This window comes from Accipiter gentilis, chromosome 6 (genome assembly GCF_929443795.1).
Source record: "Accipiter gentilis chromosome 6, bAccGen1.1, whole genome shotgun sequence".
In the NCBI taxonomy this organism is placed as follows: Eukaryota; Metazoa; Chordata; class Aves; order Accipitriformes; family Accipitridae; genus Astur; species Astur gentilis.
The window spans coordinates 9776729-9796712 of NC_064885.1; the positions used below are offsets into that span (position 1 = coordinate 9776729).

General features: G+C 45.7%; 1 protein-coding gene across 3 annotated transcripts in view; it reads left to right on the top strand.

The window, feature by feature from the left end:
• Positions 1-299: 299 nt before the first annotated feature.
• Positions 300-19984, top strand: part of CLIP2 (CAP-Gly domain containing linker protein 2) — a 79918-nt gene continuing 60233 nt past the window's right edge. For 2 of the 3 annotated variants that reach the window (XM_049803478.1, XM_049803480.1), the window contains exons 1-2: positions 300-581; positions 16602-16823. In XM_049803478.1, coding sequence (XP_049659435.1) covers positions 16712-16823 — 112 coding nt within the window. In that variant the 5' untranslated portion in view covers positions 300-581; positions 16602-16711. Of the gene's footprint in view, positions 582-1964; positions 1984-16601; positions 16824-19984 lie in introns of those variants that run through there. The other variant, XM_049803479.1, reaches the window with a different exon arrangement.

Sequence of the window (19984 nt, forward strand, 5' to 3'; positions counted from 1 at the left end):
CTCCTCCTGCCCTTCTCGCATCGACCCAACTCGCTGCCACGTGAATTCAGGTGTGGTTGGAGAGCTCCTCCTTTCCAGAGACCAGACCCGGAGCTGCGAGGAAGGGAGGCCGCATCTCAGCCGAGCAGAAGGTGAACTTCACGATTATTTCTTTTTTTTTTTTTTTTTGACGGAACGAGCGCTAAGGGCTGCGGGCAACCAGGAGGAGCGTCGGCGCTGCCTTTCCACCCTCCCACCCGGCTTCCGGCGGCGGCGGGGTCCGCCAACCAGGAGGATTTCGGCGCGGGGCGGCCCCGGGCCGCCCCCTTTGTTCGCGCGGGCCGCAGGGCCCGGCCGTGCCCCCGCAGCACCCGCAGGCGGCGGCGGCGGCCGGGAGGAGGGAGGGGGCCGCGCTGCCGGCCCCATCCTCCTCCTCCTCCTCCTCCTCCAGCATCCTCCTCCGCCAACCCGGGCCGCCCGCCCAGCTCCCTCCTTCCCGGCTGGGCTCCGCCGCGGCCGCCCAGGGAGTGGCACGGCGGCCGCCTGCCAGGGGCTGCAGCCTGCGGCGGCTCCGGTTCCGCTCCCCGGCGGGCTGCGAGGGGGTAAGGGGGGACGGCGGGGAGGGCGGCGGGGGGAAGCGCCTCCGCCAGCCCGCGCCGCGCCGCGCCGGCAACAAAGGAGGGGATGAGGGGAGCGGGCTCCGCGGAGCTGTCAGCGCTCCTCGGCGGCGGCTCGGCCGCGGTAAAGCGTCGCCCTTGGTCGGGGGAGGGAAGGCAGCGTCCTTGTCGCGGGCCGCGTTTCGTGTGAGGAGGGGTGCCGCTCCCGCCGCCCCCCCCCCCCCGTTGCCTTCGCGGGCAGGAGCGGGGCACCCACCGGCCGGTGGGGAGGGGGCTCGGGTGGGAGTGCGCGGCCGTGGGGTCCGCCCGGCCCGGTGCACACCCACCTGCACGCTCACACCCACCCGGGCGCCCAGACAGGGCTACAGCCCGGCCCCGCACCTCCGCGGGTGGGGGTGGGTTTGGTGGGAGACGCAGCCGGTGGGTCACAGACCAACGGCTCTGGGTGGGAGCAGCCGGCGAAGCGGGGGTCTGATGCTGGGAAGATGGAGATGCGAGCGGGTGTTGGCATCGGTGGCTCAGTGCGGAGCGAGTTTCTGTTTTGAAGCGGGAGGAAAATTTTCTTTTGTCTCCGGGAAGCTGGACCGCTCGCTGGGCTCGGTCTCCTCTCTGGATTTTTGTTCTTTAATGATCCACGTATCGACGTTAACTACATACTGCGGGATTTGATGGTTTTTTTTTTTTTTTGTCTGTAGCGAGGAGGTGCGTTTCGGAGGCAGGCCCGACTGGGTCGGGCTGCTGGCATTCAGGTTGCGGGTGGCAGGACAGACCGAGCAGGTCTCTGCCCCTTGCATCTCCCGATAGAAAACAGCAAATGGTCTCCATCCAGGGATGGAGGCAGAGGCACGCGTTGTTATCTCCAGGGCATCCAGGCAGGCTGCAACGGCGTTTGGGAAGTGCTGGGAGACAAAGCACTGTGTCAGCACCGACTGTTATTTGCTGCTCTGTTGAGCGTCAGTCTCATAGGCCTGCAAACCTTGCCTCAGGAACTCATCCTGCTGGAATGGATGTCGAGTTTCACCAGCCCATCGGTTACTGTTGGCTAGAAGTGTTTCCTAAAGGGTGACTTGCAATTTGAGTAGAATTGGTCTGTGTGTGGACAGAGATACATTTGGAATGCTGTGTTCTCACGAAAAGGTGTCACTGTGCCTGCCAGAAATCACTGAGGCTACAGGACTTCAAAGGCTCAGCTCTGAGACAAGCCACAAGTTAAAATATTAGCACCAGCCATTACGGGCATGTCAGGGAGAAGCTGTGCTGGAACCAGTCTATCATCTCAGGAGCGCTCATGTGTGGGGCCTGACTTCAATTAAGGGAAAACCTGTGTGTTTCAGGAGATGCTTTTAGGATAAGTATGGACTGGATTATCTACTGAGGCCAAGGGTTGGTATGTGCTCCTCTTCTGCTTGGCTTCCTGCCACCTCCAGCCTTGGAGGCTGCCATAATTTACTCCAGCATGTAGCAGTTACTGGTGCGTTTCCTCTTTCTCCCTCCTTGTGCTTTTGCTCTGGCAGAAGAAACGATGAAGAACCCAAAGGGGGATTTTCCAGTGTCAAGGGATGCAGTTATGCAAGAGTATGCATGGTAGTTCTTCTTCTCTTGTGTTACTGGGTGGTTAAAATGGGTAAGGGCACGGATTCCACCTCCTGACTAAGGTTGCTGTTTTTATTTATCAAAATGCCTCCTCTATCCATGAAACTCAGGGAAATGAATAATTTTTTTTTTTTTTGGGGGGGGGGGGAAGGTGTCATAATTTTGGTGACGACGAGAATAATATATAAAGTAAGTTGCATCCCCCAGATACATGGTATTGGTACCACTTTGCAGAGTGTATACAATGCATGGCAAGGTTTATATACTGACTTTTAAAGCTCTGGGAAAGCCCGGGTACAGGTAGCTAGACCTGAACATGAGTTCTTGCTAACCTATGTTAAGACACTGCTATGGTCTTATTTATAGAGGGATCTATAGGTATTTATAGAGATACTTACAGAAGATGTTTATGAAAAATAGGTATCTTGTGACCTGTTTCTCCCTCCATCTCCCAAGGGGTCTGAGCACAAGAATGACCAAGGCAATTGCTGACATGGGGCGAGAAAGCATTTGTTTTAATGCTGCTCTATTGCTGAGTTAAAGACAGCCAACAATCTCTGCCTGTTGTTCTTTTATCACTGTTCTCATGATATTTACGGTAGAATTTCAGGTCCTGTTTGCTTGGCAGGGCACCTTGGCTGATAGTACTGGTGATGTCAGATGGCAGCAAGACTGGGGCTTTGTTTTACTGGTCAGTTTTCTAAAACAACCAAATTAGGTAAGTTGCTGAATAAAGATAACGTACTGTCCAAGGTCACTCCAGAAGCCTAGGTTGGAGAGAGGAATTGGACTTAGTCTTCCTGAGTCCTGTTTTAGTCCTGCCTTTTCCATGCGGCCATCCTTCTGTCCTGCGTGAAATCTCTCATCTCTCTGGCAGATGCTGACAGAGAATCACAGAAGTCTGTTAGGGCATTGATGCACAAAGTCTCTTTCTGCAGTACCACCGTACTCTAAGAGCATTTCCCCCTGCTCTGCTCAGAGGACCCTGTGTGCTGTGTTTGTCTTTTGTACTTTGTCCTGTTAGGCACTGCAGTTCAACAAATCAAATTCACTTTTCTTGTAGCTGGATTTAATTTCTTGCTCTTACATTATTGTGCAGTAGCTCTTGCTGTAGCTACCAGTGGAAAAATGACTTCATTGCATGTGACTGAGTCTGGCACCTTAAACTGATACTTACTGCTATTCCTGAAAAAGAAAAAAAACAAAACCCACCCTCCAAAAAACCAAAACCACAAAAACCCAACCCCCCCCTCCTCCCCCCCCCAATCCAAAGAAACCCCATTAAAAAAACCTCAAACCCACAATATTTCTGCATCAGACTTTTTGGAAATCATTCCCATGCAGTGGCAATGGTTTTGTTATCTCCTTCTAAGTGAGTGAAACTGCGTCTATCAAATAGCCATGGTTGTTTCAGATGCAGCATAAGCAAAGAAAGATGTGTGAAGAAATAAACCCAAGCATTGTCATATTTCGTTGTCACAGTTTAAATTTTTTTCCTTCAGTATGATAGAATAAAATACGATGCTGACTTGAATTGGCATGAAAATTAGGTGCTACTTTTCTTTCAGTGATTTATTTTTATTATCTAGTGTTTACCCACCTGGATAGTTGTAGAGAAATGTGGCACAGACTAGTGAAACGCCCTGCTGTGGGTTCTGAGTCAGCAATGAAGTCCCCATCTCTTCATCCCTGTCTGTGCTGAAGCACAAAGGGAATCTGAATTTTGTTTGGTTTATTTTAAGAGTTAATGCTCTGAAGTCTGATGTTGACTCCCTTGATAACTCCATTTGTGCCTGGGAAAGCTAAATGATTATTTTTGAAAAGTATTTATACTCTGTATCTATAACAAACACTTCCGAAAGACTTCCAAGTCCTTTGATGTGTTGGATATTCAGAGAGATAGTGATGCCTAATAGTAAGGCAACTATTCTCTAGCACTGTTTTTTGAGTAGTCTTGGAAAAAATCTTTTGCTTCTGTTTCTCTCGGGTACAAAATGGGTGATGCAGTTCTGACCTCCTTTGAGGTCTGTGAATGAAATGCTATGTGGATGTTGGATATTTGGATCTCGGAACTCTAATTACTTTTTGGTGCTTTTTAATCCCTCTCCTGTGTTCCCTCACGCTGTTCCTTTAAAAAAAAAAAAAGCAAATAAAATTGTATTGCTTGTGCCAGAGCTCTTGGTCAAAATTAATCCTGTTTTATTTTGGTGAATAACTTGCGTTGTGTAGTAAAGGCTACATGGATGCTGATTACATGGAAAGGACTTCCTGAAACTTTGGGGTGGCAGAAACTTCAAGAGGTCATCTGATCCATCTGTCTGCTCCAGATTAGGTCTGTCTTCATCTGCGTTGTTCAAGGCAGAGGTTTGAAGATTGATATTTTTATTTTAGTTTAGTTTTTTAAAGAATAGCGTGGGCAATGAGGGAGTTTCTGCAGCCTCTCTGGACAGTCTAGCTCAGTTTGAATTGATGTTGTAGTTAGAACTGCATAGTATGTCTTCCCCTTTGTATTTGTTGTCATTGTCACTTTGTGTGTCTGCCTGTTACTGTAGAAAGGACAAGTACAAAGGTGTTTCATTGACAAAACCAGCACAATTTCTTTTGCAGTATGAACTTCTTATGGAGGGGCAGAGGAAGGCTTCCAAACCAAGGCACCAACTTCTGGCATAGTCACTAACAAAGGCTTTCTCAGGCTGGTCTGTTCTTTTTCCTCCTTTGACATATTCCTCCCCCCTTTATTTGTTGCATCATGCTCTGAAAAATTCTGTGTCCACCAATTAGTGCTGGAAACTTTTCAGTAATCCTGACAGGCGCAAAAAGCAGCTGCCTGTTGAAACAAACAGCACTTTCCCATCTCTTGCAAATACTCCCATTCATGACCTGCAAGTACATCCCCTGGATGCAGAGGCTATCCTGGCTGGGGAACAAACCTCCCTGGAAAATGAGGCCTCTCCTGGAAGATGTGGAGATGCACTTATGTCATGAGATGTATTTAATAGACTTTTTAGCCTCATATTTAGCTGTCATAGATTGTGTGCTATACTGCCTCAGTGGCTTCTGTCAGCCCTCCATGTGAAGCCTGTCCTGGTGATTAAAGTCTGCTCCTTAGCTATATTTGGCATATAGTTACTTGTTTTATAACTGAGATTCTTACCATGCAAACTAGAGTAGGTCGGTCTGCATCCTTGAATGAGTGCTTTTTTTTCCTCTGGACTTCTGTTTCCCAGCTGGTAAGTTTAGGACGTTCTAGCCGATGACCAATCTGCCAGCCATTCCTAATGGCTATTTAATGATGGGCAATATGGCACAAAAAGGCAGGCTTGTGAGGAATATGCTGCTGAGGCAGAGGAAGCTGTTTTGCCTTACCCAGTTCATATTTTACGTGTCAATTTATGTAGGCTTTTACTGGGATCTATGAAATAGCTTTTTGAACTTGCTGAATCTCTTCCACAGGAAAAATTTAAGTTTATATGTGTATTTATACATATTTCTAGTAAATGATACTGGCAATAAGCAATGCCTCCTGTGAGCTTAATCTTGGTGTCTCCAAAGCATCTACAGGCACTTTTTTTGTTTTTATCTCTGAATTCCCCCTTGAAGCATATTGGCTAGATGGTAGGAAGGTGCGGGAGCACTTCCAGCACACTAACATGGAAATGTCAAAGTCAAATGGTGCTTTTGGGTCATCATATGGGTCAGGTTTGTGGAGTGCTTTATATACTCTGCCTTAGGGTGCTGGAAACATTGATTGCCTTTGTTAGGAGAGTGACAATTTGGTTTTTGCTCTTTCTTTTTGGTTGAAATGGGACCAGTCTGTGTTAGAGATGTCATGCCAGCGCTCTGCGTTATAATGTACTCGGGCTGCTGCTTGTAACTGCTTTATACTTGCTTGGCTAGATGAGATTATGTCTTGATGTCTGTACAAAATCACGATTGTGGTCTTGCCTGCATTGGAGGAGATATTAATGACACTTGCAGTATAGACACAACCTGTTTCTGTAAGGAGTGAAGGAGCAGCTAGGGACATGTGGTGGCTCTAAAGCTCTGACTAGAACATGTAGTGCTGCGGTACTCCAGGAGTGTGGTGGGATGATCCATCTGTCCTGCCTACCTGCATGCAGGCTGGGTTCATCCCATCAGCATCACTCTTTATCTCCAGAGATCTGAAACGTTAAATCCCATTTTTTTGCACTGATCCATCTAGCCAGACCTGTTCCTTTTGGCTGCTGGGATCTACACCTCAAGCAGCGCTGTATGAGTGCTTCCCAATGGCACGGTTGCGTATAGGTGGAGGTGCTGGTTAGAGCTAGGCTGTGGAGCAGCACAGCTCTTGTAAGGTCTCTGTTGCTGCTGGAGGAGGCTGGGATTGACAGCCTTTCCCAGATGCGCACAGCCTGTGTTGTGACAGGCTCTCTTGTCCTAGCCAGCTCGACAGGTCCTGCTGGAGCATGGGCAGCACACCGAGCATGTTCAGTCTCCACGCCTGCTTTGCAATTTGACTGTGTAGGATGGTGTTTTCTTTTTTTACCCTCTAGAAACTGTGTTCTCTAACTTCCTCTGATATGACATACAAGGTAGCCATCCTATGGTGCTGTTGTGGCTTAGTGTGTTGCTTAGTGTCTAGAGGCTTTGAGCTGGCATCTGCTTCTCTACACGTGGTGCAACCCAAAGTAAATGACGGCCTCTGCAAGGCAGATGGTAAGGTGTGGGTGAACGGAACCATGAGGCAGGAAGGGATAATGTAATGATGTTGACATATAAGATCCAGTTTGATATAACTTGCCAAAATTTTTATGGTTTGGTCATTGATAGGGATGTAATTTGAATAAGAGACGTATTCCTTCTTGTACTGGCTTTTCTGAGCATCTTTGTATTGGGGTTACAGGTGATAAAGTAGGAAACTCCATGATTAATGCGTACTGGCTGAAAGCAAACTTTCTAGATTACTGGCCTCCCCATCTCCCCCACTGGTTATGGTGGGAGCTATGTAGATGTGTTGGTGTCAGCTGAGGTCTGGCAAAATCACAGTATTTGTAGAGAGGCTCAGGAGAAAGCAGCAATTAACGTACGTAGCCCAGAGGTCAGCTTCTTAAGTGGGAGGCTGAGTGCAGGCTGGTGAATCGGCAGGGAGAAGGGTGCTCCAGGGAACAACTGTGGCCAACATTGCTCTGCTGCTGCCAGCACAGCGATGGGAAGGAGGATGAGCGTGGGTAGAGGGGATGGGGGTTACACAGTGCCTTGGTGCTCCAGAGAGAGTGGGTTTGCTCTTCCCTGCCTTCTTTAGTTTGGTGATCTTGGATCATTCAATAGGTACCAGTGGTGTAACTCTCCAGGTCTTCCACCCCTCTGCTTGCAAGCTTGGTACCATTATCATCCCTCTTCATGTGGCAAGGAGATTACCGACCACTGTGGAAGAAGAAAGCAGGAGTCCTGACTGTCGGTGCTGCATTTCAACTGTGAGATAGTGGTCTGGATTTCCTTTTCAGCTTACCTCCTGTTGTATCTCAGCTTACTCTTAACAGTCAGAGTGCGAAGGTAGGTTGGTTATTCTTTCAGCTTTTGGGAACAGTGCTTTGTTTCAAGGAATGAGATGATGTTAGCTCATAGTATTTGGCATAGAGTTTGTCCAAGGCCTGGTGAGACATTGCCTGGGAGGCAGCATGTGTTTTGGGTTGCCTGTGTCCAAAACAGACTGAATTCAAGTGGTGGAGGTTTAGAGAAGGTCTCCTAAGATGAACCAGGAAATGGTGAGTCTCTATCTCGGGACCTCTCAAAGGAGAGCATTGCTTGTTCAAAATGATATAGTGAAGGCAGAGAAAGGGCAAAGCTGTCTTGTGGGGGTTGGACACAATGGGAGAGTGTCAGACTTGTGCAAAGGGCAGAGTAGGTATGTGGGCAGAAGGGTGGCTTGAATAAATCTGGACTGGCAACTGGTGGGGGTGGTTTCCAGCCAGCAGAGGCTGAAACTAGCACTGCTGAAAGTGTAGGAATGAAAAATCTTGCAAGGTGGTTTTGCAGCTAAATGAAAGGGGTTGCATCAGGTGCAGGGTAGGCCCTTCCTATCCTGCATCCCTGCCTGAAGTTTCAGCAGCTTGTGAAGAGGCAGGATCAATTTTCCCTTCATGTGACATTGTTTGCATCAGGGTTCTTTGGAGTGGGTTTCTGTACTAGATGTTACACCTACGGTACCAATGGCCCGGAGCAAGGGTTTGCTCTTGTTCCTGCTATAATGATCAGGTCTCCACTGCATACCAGATTGCATTAAATGTCTGATTGTATTAACATGGTGTCTTTTCCTAGTGCACTTGAGGGTGTGTGTAGATACTGGGCAGCATTAGTGGGGCTTCAGTGGCAAGCCCAATGTGTCCCAAGGTATTTTCTATTACACCAGAAACATGTTGCATTCCACTCTTGTTTTCTCTGCTTTTAACCAAATCATTTGCAAGTTTAAACTGGTACAGCTGAACTACAATCAGACAGGCTGTCATAACACTGCACTGCAAATGAAAACAAAATTCCTAGTTTCAAAAAACTTAAATGTGTGAAGAGGGAGAGAAGAAACTTGCAAGAGCAGTTGTTTCCAATTTGCAGCTCTTTGTTGCTCCAGCCTTTCAGTTACAGTCTACAAACCAAGGCTGGCCTGTGAAGAAGCCTTCATTGCAGGTGCAGGTTGTTAAAAAAAAAAAGGTGGTGGGGGGGAAGAAATCAGGGCAGGAGGGACCTGGGTCCTGTTTTTGTTTCATAATCAAAGTCCAGGGCAGAGGTTAGATTACAGAAGTGCACAAATCAAGATCTATATGTTAGCCTGAGCTCCAGTGAATAACAGATTAAGTGCCAGGGTGAACATTAATGCTACACTAAATCAAGCAGTCAAAAGCCAGGAAATTCCAAAACTTCAGATCCTTCTGCAGCTCTGCACAGGGTGCGTAGCACGGCTGAGTTATTGTATAGCTCATATTTAATTGAAGAATTTGTTTCTCCAATAGTAAAATATCAAGCCATTATAACGGAATATGTTTATCATGTATCATTGTCTTTCCTGCACTCTGCCTGCCCTCCTCATGTTTCTTTTCCAGATAGTGCTTGTGACAAATAACACTTTCTGTGAATAGGAAACTTGGATTGTATCAAAGCCCCTTGAATTGTAGAGAAACCTTCCATGGAACTGAGTAGTCATTGGATCAAGCCTGAATTTCCTGGAGGACAGCAATTCTGAAATCTCTGCATATTCTGTTCCCTTCCCATGTGAGCTGTGCAATTTTGGTGTCCTGCCCCTATATATTTCTGTAGGGGCACTATCCCCTGCCCCAGGGCTTAACTCCAGGGAGCAGAAACTCATGTAGATCGAAGACCATCCCCAGGATGTTTCCCACAAATTAGAGCTAGTTTTGCTCTGCAATTAGTGCAGAATTGTTGCTATCTACTGTGTCAGTCTTCAGTAGGCGTTTTGCCAGCATGGGGAGTGTGAGCTCATCAGCAAGCCCATAATTACTCCCCAGTTTGTATATGATGACTTCCTTGAATGTCCTTTGTTTTTTTTTCTCCCCCACTTTGCCTCAGGTTTTGCATTGTGGTTTTTAGTTAGAGTGCAATGGGATGTTTTTGCACATTCTTCCTTTAGTAAGCATTGTTTATAACTAAATCACAAGGTGATTAGTCTGTCATAGTGGTTAGCATTAGCTTAAAAAAAAAAAAAATCTAAGTTTTTAAATAAAAGGCCTCTAGGCTTTCCCTTTGCATTCTGCGCTAATTATTACAAAATTTGAGTGAGAAGACTAAACACAGGCTTTTTTAGAGATTAACATTTCAGACACATAAGGGTCACTACATGGTAACAACAGAGCTTTATGGTTGAAGAAGAACCTGTGTGAATTCTTCAACTGCAAGGGAGAAAAAGCCTTATGGCTGACAGAGGATACTGGGATCCCCTGGTTTTCGCTGTGTGTAACTGAAGGCAATACGCTCCTTTCTTTCATTCCTGTAGTACTTTACCTCCTCCATTCCCTCTATGGGAGAAGGAAAGGTTTTCTTGGGAGAGGAGTCTGACCTTAATTAAGAATGAGCGCCTCTTATTTCCCCTATACTTCAATTAAGTGAAAGGATTTAGTCCTAATACGCCTTGTGCTTCAGAAATGGGTTTCTGATTGCTTGTTGGAAAGAGTAACTAATCGGAGAAGTGAGAAGGCGATGGTATGATTACCTTGGATTGGATGGAACATCTTAAGGAATTAAAAGATAAAATTGCCCTTTCTTGTCAGCATAATCTCTGTCTCTATTAGCAAAGCTGCAGTTTGGCTTTATCAGATCCTGTCTCTATGTTGATCGGATTCATTTCCTGTCCCTTTCGCAGAAGACTGAGTGGTTTGAATATGGCCTTCGCATTTGATTTCAAGGCAAAATTCTGTTCATAAAATCCCTGGCCTGTCTTTGCAGTATGGCTGATGTTGTGGGGTTGTGTGCCCGGGACACCAAATCTTTACCTGTCCTTGCCTCTGGCATGCGGTCAGTTGGGCAGTAATGTATCCTAGAGTAGCTACTCTAGGAGATGGAGCTTTATTGTGTGAAGATATCATTTTCCTGGGCATTGGAAAGGTGCAGAAAAGCTTGGAAATCTGAAGTGGATGCAACCAAATGCTCAGAAATAAGAAATGAAATAATTTTACATAACTTAAAAAAAAATAATCAGTATCTTTAGGCCAGTAAAGGTTTTGTATAAGGCCTAATAAATGAATACCAGACACTGAACGCTTTTTGCCTTTATTCTGTATGCTTATTGTGGAAGTGAGTGAAGAGCTCCTCCAGCGTTCGGTGGATGAAGTTCTTCAGTAGCAATTTGTTTTCAGGGAGATGTTGGGCTTCAGGTATTATTTTCAACATTTACGGTGCCTGATGCTGGAGTCTTCTGCAAGCAGTAATGCTGTTTTCTGTGGGAGATTTTGCATGGGGAGTGTGACACGTGCAAGAATGAATTGCTGCAACAGGCAGTTGTAGGTCTCGTGGGGAGCAGGGGTTGTTCTTGGGCTGTGCTAAGTTCAATCTGTGCCTGGAGTCCCAGAGGTTCTTGAATGACAGAGGCTAGGGGACCAAACCCAGAAACCTCTTCGAGGCCCTGTACTCTTTCTGAAATACAAACCCAGAACTTGGGTAGAAAATTAAGTTCCTGCTTTTATGTTAACTCTCCTGAATGTGCATGCAAAGGATGTGTCGAAACCAAGGTGCTGTTGGACCATCCCCAGCTATACATTGTGTGGCAGCACGTGGGATTGTTTCTCTTTCCTGTAGAGGATGGGGCTTTACCTTGCAGGCGTAAAAGGCACTTTCTATTACTCCATATGAAGTCACTGTTATTACATTGTCAGAGCAGCTGCAGACAGAATTCCTGGTCTTTCTAGGCTGTGTCTTTATTACTAATGCAAGAGTCTTTGTGCAGATTCAGGCACACCACCGCATCTTATGATGCTCTGAAAATGGCTGAAACTCTGCTTGCAGATGTGCTGCCGTAGGGCTGCATCCCAAGCCCTGGTGTTCCTCATCCTTAGTATGAACATGAGGGAAGCTGGCATAGTGTTTTAAATAGTGGCACAAACAATTGCTTCTCAAAAGATTATCTTAGATGGGAGTAGAGAAAAACAGACTTTATTGTGCAAACTATCCAAATAGTTGTCTTTGAAGTAAAGGATTATTTGCATGAGTCAAATTTGTTAAAAAAAAAAAAAAAAAAAAGTGTTTTACTGCTGCTCTGCATTGTCTTTGTTTATCATTAACCTTCCGTATAACATGATAACCTTGATTTCCTTCAGTCTGATAACTACATACTGTTCTTTACCTTTTTTATGGGCCCCTTGCCCTGAAAAGGTGTGCACACAACTGACTGCAAACTTCAAATTTAATTTCTTATGTGTGGATTTCCAAATTCAAAAAAATTAGAAACCTAAATTTTGGTACTCACTTTTTTAGCTATATATTTAATTTTAAGAAATAAGGAGATGTTTCCCCACAAAGTATTGTATATACCTAGCTGTTACAGCAGCGTTCAGATACAGCTGATCTAAATTCCACTTGGGTCTGTATTCAGAACGAAATCCCTGTGCCTTGCCTAGGGTTTCATGTTGGGTAAACTCTTCTTGCATCTAGATCCATCCAGAAGGAAGCACCAGGCACAGGATGGGATTCAGGCCAACTCAGTCTGGTATCTGGAAACCTGTTCCAGTGTCTTGCAGTTGTTTCACTCAATATGTCGAGGTGAACAGAGCCGTAGATTGGTGTCTGCCCCATGAGAGCTTTCTTCTGGGGAGTGTGCTGAATCTGGGAGTCTGCTTTGTTGCTTATGTCCGTCTTGAATGGGATGGTATTTCATGTGGCAAGCAAGTACTAATGTGCCTTATTGAGGGTAGGAGGGATGGATGAAGCAGAGAAACTTACAGATAAGCTGTATTGCCAAGACTGACAAAGGCTTTTGCTACCAACCCTTGTTTTGTGTTGTTCCTCTACCACATTTGAGAAATAACTGAAGTCTAATCACCTCCAATTGTTTCTCTGTTTTTAACGTGTGCTGTTCTGATGCCTGGCCAACTTTGTGGATACTTGCATATCCAGATATGTTGCTCCTGGTGAAAGGTATTTTTTGGATGTACATCTGTACTCGGTTTAGAACTGTTCCCCTTTTTGAATCTAAGCCTAGGTGACTCAGATCCAGCTGTCCCCTTTTCTGATGGAAGAATGGAGAACAGAATATTTTGGTCATTTGCAGCAGGCTTTCATATTGTGCATTCCTGGGATGCTTTCCTTGATTGTGGGAACAGACAGAACCATTCATCCCAGTGTGAAAAAACTGCAGGAAGAATCTAGCGGAGATCTAGAAAATCCTTGTAATCTGTGTCATCTTGGAAAAGGAAGAAAAACAAAATAAGCAGAGCTGGTGGCCCTGGAGTATCCACAGGGGCAGATGGGGGTTTTTTTACAGTGTGTCTGGAAAAAAATCACATTTCCATAAAGTTATACAGGAAGGCAAAGCTTTCAGCTTGAGCAGGTAATATAGGGAGTAGGAAAGAGAAAATGGCTCATGTGTTTCTTACACCACATATAGCATCATATTTGCCTGTGTTCAGCATTTACTGCTGGAAACAGACTTTTCAGAAGGTTTCTGTTAATAGAGCCTGTTGGGATGCTGAGGGTACAATTTCTTAGCAGGGCAAGTTGTTATCTCTAATGGAGAAGGGCAGTGCCCTGTGGAGATACTGGCCTATGTCCCAGGCCAAGGATATTTCTGCAGCACAGAAGCTGCATCACTTGGGAGCTAATGTGGGACTTGGATGGCTTAGGGCAGCATTGCTCTGGGTGGTGAAGATGACCTAATAGTGTAATTCAGATGAGCTCCATGCTTGGCTTTCAGAGCTTCCTAAAAATCTGCTCATATATTTTTATGTAGAAGTAGGGGAGAAACTAGTGACAGAGAAGGAGTGTCTGTCCCTAGCAGCAGGCATAGGCTTCTTTAAAAATGTCCCAGGCACCTATTTTTATCTATGTATTTCTAACAAGCTGCATTTACAGTAAAATTTAGATCAAGTTCATCCTCATTTCCCTGTGTGATAATGAGTGTGTGGGTGCACGCTAAGGCAGTCACCCCTGTTTCCTGGCTTTGGTCAGTCTGCAGCTCATGGAGATGAGAATGACACTTCAGATATGTGAGTTAGCCCCCATCAGACTTCCCTGTGAACTGACATGTGGTGAGCATAGCTGGGCAAGGGGTGTCTGGCTGTGATGCAGGGTGATGTTTTGGAAGTTTTTGATGTGGCATGTGGCATGGAGACCCCAGTGAGTGTGGCTGTGAACTAATTGTGGTGATTGTATTTCAGGGTAAAAGAAGCTATCTGTTCGGAGGGTGGCTTAATTAGCAGCCTGTGGAGTTCATTTGTTTTTCAGCATTAGTATGTTGAAAGCAAATGTGTTTGCATAAAGGTTTCTGGCAGAAATCTTCATGCAGTGGGAATGCACTTCCTCTTATTTCTCTCCCCCTGCATAAAAATAAAATCCAGTCATCCTGGGAAGGAGCAGAATATCACAATATCCTGTGACTTGTGTGGCCAGCTATCTTCACGGATAATGAGTAGTGGAGGGAGAACGAACTGAAGTTCCCTGTATCCTCATAGATAAGCAGCAAAATAGAGGAACGGACTAAATTCACTGTCTCCCTAAAGCTTATGTGGTTCTCACTGCAAAGTTAGGGATCTAGAGAATCCCTCTAACAGAGGCCTAAAAAACTGTAAAATATTTTTATTCTTCTGGCGTCCTTTCCTGCTTAAATTCTTTTATCCTTCCCCCATCTATATTCCTGATTGTGGACTCAACCAGCCATCATGTTTTATCTGGAAGAAATAGCATCCCCAGCTTGTTTAATCTCAAGTACAGCATCAAACCTTGTAACCAAATGGTAGGACTGGGCGATGAGATGTGTAAATCTAGGAGTAAGGGTATATTGTAGAGAGCAAACCTTCAGGTTGAAGGTGATAGAGATGGGGTGACATCTCTTTGTAGAGCACATCACCTGCCAGCAGAAGTGCTAGAAATCCAGTTGCTCTGTAAAATCAAAGCTAGCCTGGGGCGAAATATGTCGTATGAGATGGAGTGGGTGGAAGGGAGATGTCTGATGGCTTGACAGATAGGAGGAACCAGGCTGATCAATGTTTCTCACTTCCAGATTCTGTTACTTGTCTCCTTGTTTTATGCTAAACAGAGCTGGAAACCGCAGCCTCCTGTCCAGCTCTGTGACAGCATCTGGTCCTCGCTGGCTCTGTCGCAGGAAGGCTGTTTTCTCTCTTGCTTAACAAGAACTGCTTGCTCTTGTCCATTGTTCCTGCTACTGGTGATGTGATCCGAGCATCCTGCTTCTCATAAATAGCCCTGACTTCTGTGTAAGCTAAATAGTCCCAGTTGGTGCTGTCTGCAGGTATCTGAAGCCACCCCAGGTGTTGAACATCCTTTGTGTGGGGGACGTGGGGAAGAGACAGGGCTTGATCCCTTGGGTTTTCACTCAGGCTCCCTCCCCAGGCTCTCTCTGCTGATCCCTCCTTTCTTTGTCTCTCTAAGCCAGTGTGGGATGACTGACTCTTACTGCTGAAACGCTCTTTGGTGTCTCAGATATTTGTGAGCCCTCAGGAATACAGTTTTGGAATTCTCCTTGCGGTTTTTCCTCCTCCTGTGTCTGCTTGCAGCTTTCCCTGGAGCCCTGCCAACCCTCCCCTCGCTCTGACCCAGCCTGTGTTGAAATCCTTACTCATGCCTTAATCACTTCCCGTCCCAGCTATTGCAATTCCCCCCTTGCAGCATCTGTAAATCTTTGCTACATTAATTCTCCAGAGCGCTGCCTGCAGCAGGCTACCTCCTTCCTTGGCTCAGGAAGGAGGTCTGGCTGTCCCCTGGCTTCTGGCTGGTCCTTGGTTTGCTCTCCTTGCAATTCCCTTTGCTGTTATGTTGGCGTTGTCCCTGGCTCGCTCTGCCACCACCTTCTTCCCTCTGCATCCCAGCCTGCTCAGTCAGCCTGCCTTAGCTTCCTTTTAGCTGATAGTCTCAATTTTTTAATTGTTTTTCTTTATCCATTAGGAATGTTTTTGCATTTTTTTTAAAGCAACTTAGTCATTTCCTTTATTTTTCTTTTCTTGTCATAAAACTTTTTGCTTGAGGAGTTGTGTGCTTGTTAATGCAACATCCTTGCAAGGACTTTGGAGGTTTTATTCCGTTTGCCTACTGGGAAGGGAATGACACAGGGAAGGATTATGTGACTTCACTAATGAGTAGTTGGTACAGTCATGCTTAGGTTTCAGAAAGGTTTGGGGTTGGTTTGTTGGGGTTTTTTTCAGTCTTACTGCAAATCTATGGGGTCAGATGCCCTTTTTCTGTAACAAAGTTTTGGATTTGTCCTTAAGGAAAAGAGCCGAAAGCCCCATCTCAGACACTGGCCTCTTCCTTCCTCCTTCTGTCAATTTGGAGATGCTGCCCTGAAGTCTGGTGAGAGTGGGGCCATGCACCAAAGGTCTAGTGCTGAGGTTTGGTAGTGTGCCTTTCGTAAGGGCTCTGACAGCAGAACCAGGTCTTGGCTGATGCATGAACTGAGACTTTAGAAGTTCAAACCAGTCAGCAATTTCAGTTGCTCAAATCCCAAACTGAATTTAAATTCTTGTTTGGTGGTTCTAGGAGGTTTCAGCTTTGGCCCAGGACTCCAGGGTTAAGGTGAGACTGTGAGATTGGGGGAAAGAACATTAAGATGGGAGATGAAGAAAATGATCAGCCTTGTTTTACATGAGAAGAAATGAAAGATCCTGACTCTCCTAGGACTGTGAGGAGGGAGCTGGGCACTGCTTTCTGACAGCCTGTTTGGTGCTCTCTGTCTGATTTCTTTGTGTTCTGTTCTCCCAGGTCTGTGACAATGGAAGAAGAGGTCCATCATCGAGAAGCCTGAATGGTGATACCAGGACAGCTCTTTGAGACATTTGCAATACAAGCCTGAGATACATGAGACAGCAAACATGCTGAAGCCAAGTGGACTTAAAATCCCTGGCAGGGCTGGGAAGCACTCCAGCCCGGTGGGACGGGCATCGGGGACCACCGCAGCTGCCGTCACCACTGGTTCAAAAGAAGGTAAGGACTTGATTTGGCAGGGGCATAAGCTGACCCAGGTGATTACCTGGCTTAAAGGCAAAGGCCTTATGGTGCCAATGTTCAGTAAGACCTAAAATTCCCTTGTCTGTACATGTTTTGATGCATGCTCACAATCTAACTGTAATGGGGTGAGTAAACGGCCTATCTCTCCCAGCTAATGCATAAACTAGGCAGGTTGTGGAGTGGGTGGGAGACAGATGGATCCTTTCGTGTTTAGGGCTGACAGAGAGAGGTGCTGCCTCCTGTCTTGCTTGTTTGCGTATGCATACCTGTACAGACACTGACATTTGAAGAGCTGGTAATAATTAGGCAGATAGGAACCTCGCCCATGACCTTCTTAAACACTGTCCTATAGCCATTGCTTCTGGCCTGTGATAATGCAAGAGTAGGAATCAGGCACTTAAGGTGATTTGTTCTCTGCTGATTACCTCAAATTAGCACCTTTGTTTGCACAGAATCATTTGAAGCACTGGGTTTTGAATAACGATTTACCTAGACATACGTACACATGCTTTACTGTCTGTTGGTCTATAGCCAGTGTATACATAAGCTATACAGACTGCCATTAGGCAGTATAATTAACACTTCAAAAACATTTGAGATGTGTTTTGCTTAGGACTCATTTTTCTGGCTGCTTTGACTGCTGGGTTGTTTTTCTTTTTTTATTAGATATTTTATTGCTGGCTGGGGTTAAACCATGACAGATATAATTTAGCAAATATTCAAGGTGCAAGTTTTTTATGTAATGTTTTTTGTTTCACTTTGTTAAAAAAGGCTTTCTTTTTGGTTCTGGGGAAAAGCATCAGGATGATCTATATCCTATCAATCACTTGTATGTTCAGTATATTACACTTTCATTTGAGAATGTTGCTCGTTGCTTGTTGAGGTCTGTCAGCCTCTTGTCCCATAATAATTCAGGCCACTGCCCATGTGCCTGGCTACCTTTCTGTATGTTTCAGTCCAAAAATACGTAGTGTTTGGGAGAAGCAGGAAAGCCTTGTACCTGTCAGACAACATTTTTAGTATAGGGGATAATATTGGACAAAATTTGCTTTAGCATACTATGACAAATTAGCCTGTGATAATGATACTGCAAAAATGAGGGTCACCACAGAATGTTATCTCTTGTCAGAGTAATGCAGAAGTGTCAGTTATTTAAACAAAACAAACAAAAAGCCCCATCTCTGAGTTTCTCTTGTGCTGGGGCATGTGTCATTGTCCCATGAACACCCTCCACTGAGAGGGTGCTTCAGGCACAACCTCTGCACAGGACTTCCATGCGAAGACCCTGCTTGCTGCTGAGAGACCCTGGCTCTGCTCCATTGTTACACATCAGGAGCTCTGCTTTGCTCATGTATTTCTTCAGCTGAGCTTTCTCTTCTTTCAGTGATTGATGGTGTATGTATCATCTCTCCCACTCTGTAAATTCTTTCCTTGAACAGTATTGTAAAAGCCATAGTTTTAACTTGGCTTTTTGCACATGTGCAAGGTCTTGTTTGAGGGGCCCGTCGCTGCATGAGATCATGGGCTGAGTTCCAGATCCTTTGGTGTAATACAGCATTGTAGGGAATGGAGCAACACTGCTCTTCTTTGGCTGAGGACTTGGCCCTAGATGTACAGATAAACCTTTGAATTGCACTTTTCTGTGTTTGAGTGGGTTTTGATATTAGAAAGACTTAATTTCTTAATTTAGTATCCAAATCAAAGATACTGCAGTCTCCTTTATATTTATTTGCTAGAGGCAAGCACAAATTGACAAAGGGAATTCTTAGTATAAGGTTTATAGGTTAGGCTGTTTATTTTGAAGTTATCCCCCAGAGCTGTTTCTGTATTTCCCCCTAGTTTCTCCTAGCACAGAGAAATGAGCTTGAAGGACTCTAGTGAAGTGACTGTTTAGCTACCAGCTGTGAATCTCTCAAGGTGCTTCATGCTGGATTTATAATTGCAGTGCAGTGTAGAGTTATTTTCAGTTGATTTTTATCACTTAAATAAATCAAAACCCAAAACGAGGGAGAAGATCCGAGGCCTGTCTTCCCCTTGGAGGCTTTGCACAGAGGCGTCTCAGCAAACACAGTCGTTGCGTGTGTTGCAGTATGAAAGAGTTAGTCAGCACTGATAGTAAGCACGGGGGTCCGATGCAGCCTTTCGGCTGAATGCAGCACTTGTTTGCTGGAGCTTCTTTGTGCCTTGTTGAGCTATAGCCATCTGTCACTGTGATAGATGTGCAGCAAAGCCAGCTGAGCGTGGGCAGAATCTGCACCAAACTGAGTTTTACCTTTGCCTGAGAAATTCTAAAATGAGTTTTGTTCCTGGAAAAATGTGTGTATGGAGATGGGGACAAGTCTTGGGATGGTGGGTTGGTACCGTGCAATCACTGTGCTATGAGCTGTGCTGCTGCTCCTCTGCCTCTCAGGATGGCGCAGGGGGCTTTCAGGATTTGCAAAGCTGCTGGAGCAATGACAGCACTGAGCTATTCCTACCTGGAAGGTGAGAACAGAGCACAACGGGGCTGTTTACCCAGTGTGTGCTAGGTGGATAGCTGCGATAGGGCTTGTAGCATCATCTTTGACATCATTCCTAGCATCATGATCTTGCTTCGTATCCTGCACAAGAGCTACTGCTGTGTCTGTGTGTGGCCTGACCTGCTCTTCTTCCTGCAAAGGCCTGGCCAGCCCCTCGCTGCCTCCAGCTCCTCTCCTTTCCAATGATAATCTGAATTGGTGAGCAAAGCGTGCATCCCAAAATCCTGTTGACTTGCCTATGTGCCCCTTTCTGAGAGTGGCAGCATCTGTGCTGGCTGTGGGGCCCAGCCACAGCACAGACAAGCATGGGATTCAGCCTTTGGCAAGGAAAAACTCCAAGAGAAAATATTCTTTTTATTGTCAAAGTGGTTTAATTCTATTTCAGAGCCAAGTGTCCACATCATTAAAATCCTAACCACAGCAGGCACTGATGTAAACTTTGAGGATGCCTGCTGCCAGAGGATCTGGTGGTAGATGGCCATGGAGATTGGATTTCATTACCTTTCCTGGGATTAATCAGGTCTGGGCTACTGGAGGGTGATGGAGCTTTGCCCCATCCTCACCGTTCTGTCTTGCTAACCTGCATCACTCAACCTCTGGTGTCTAAGTGCATCACTG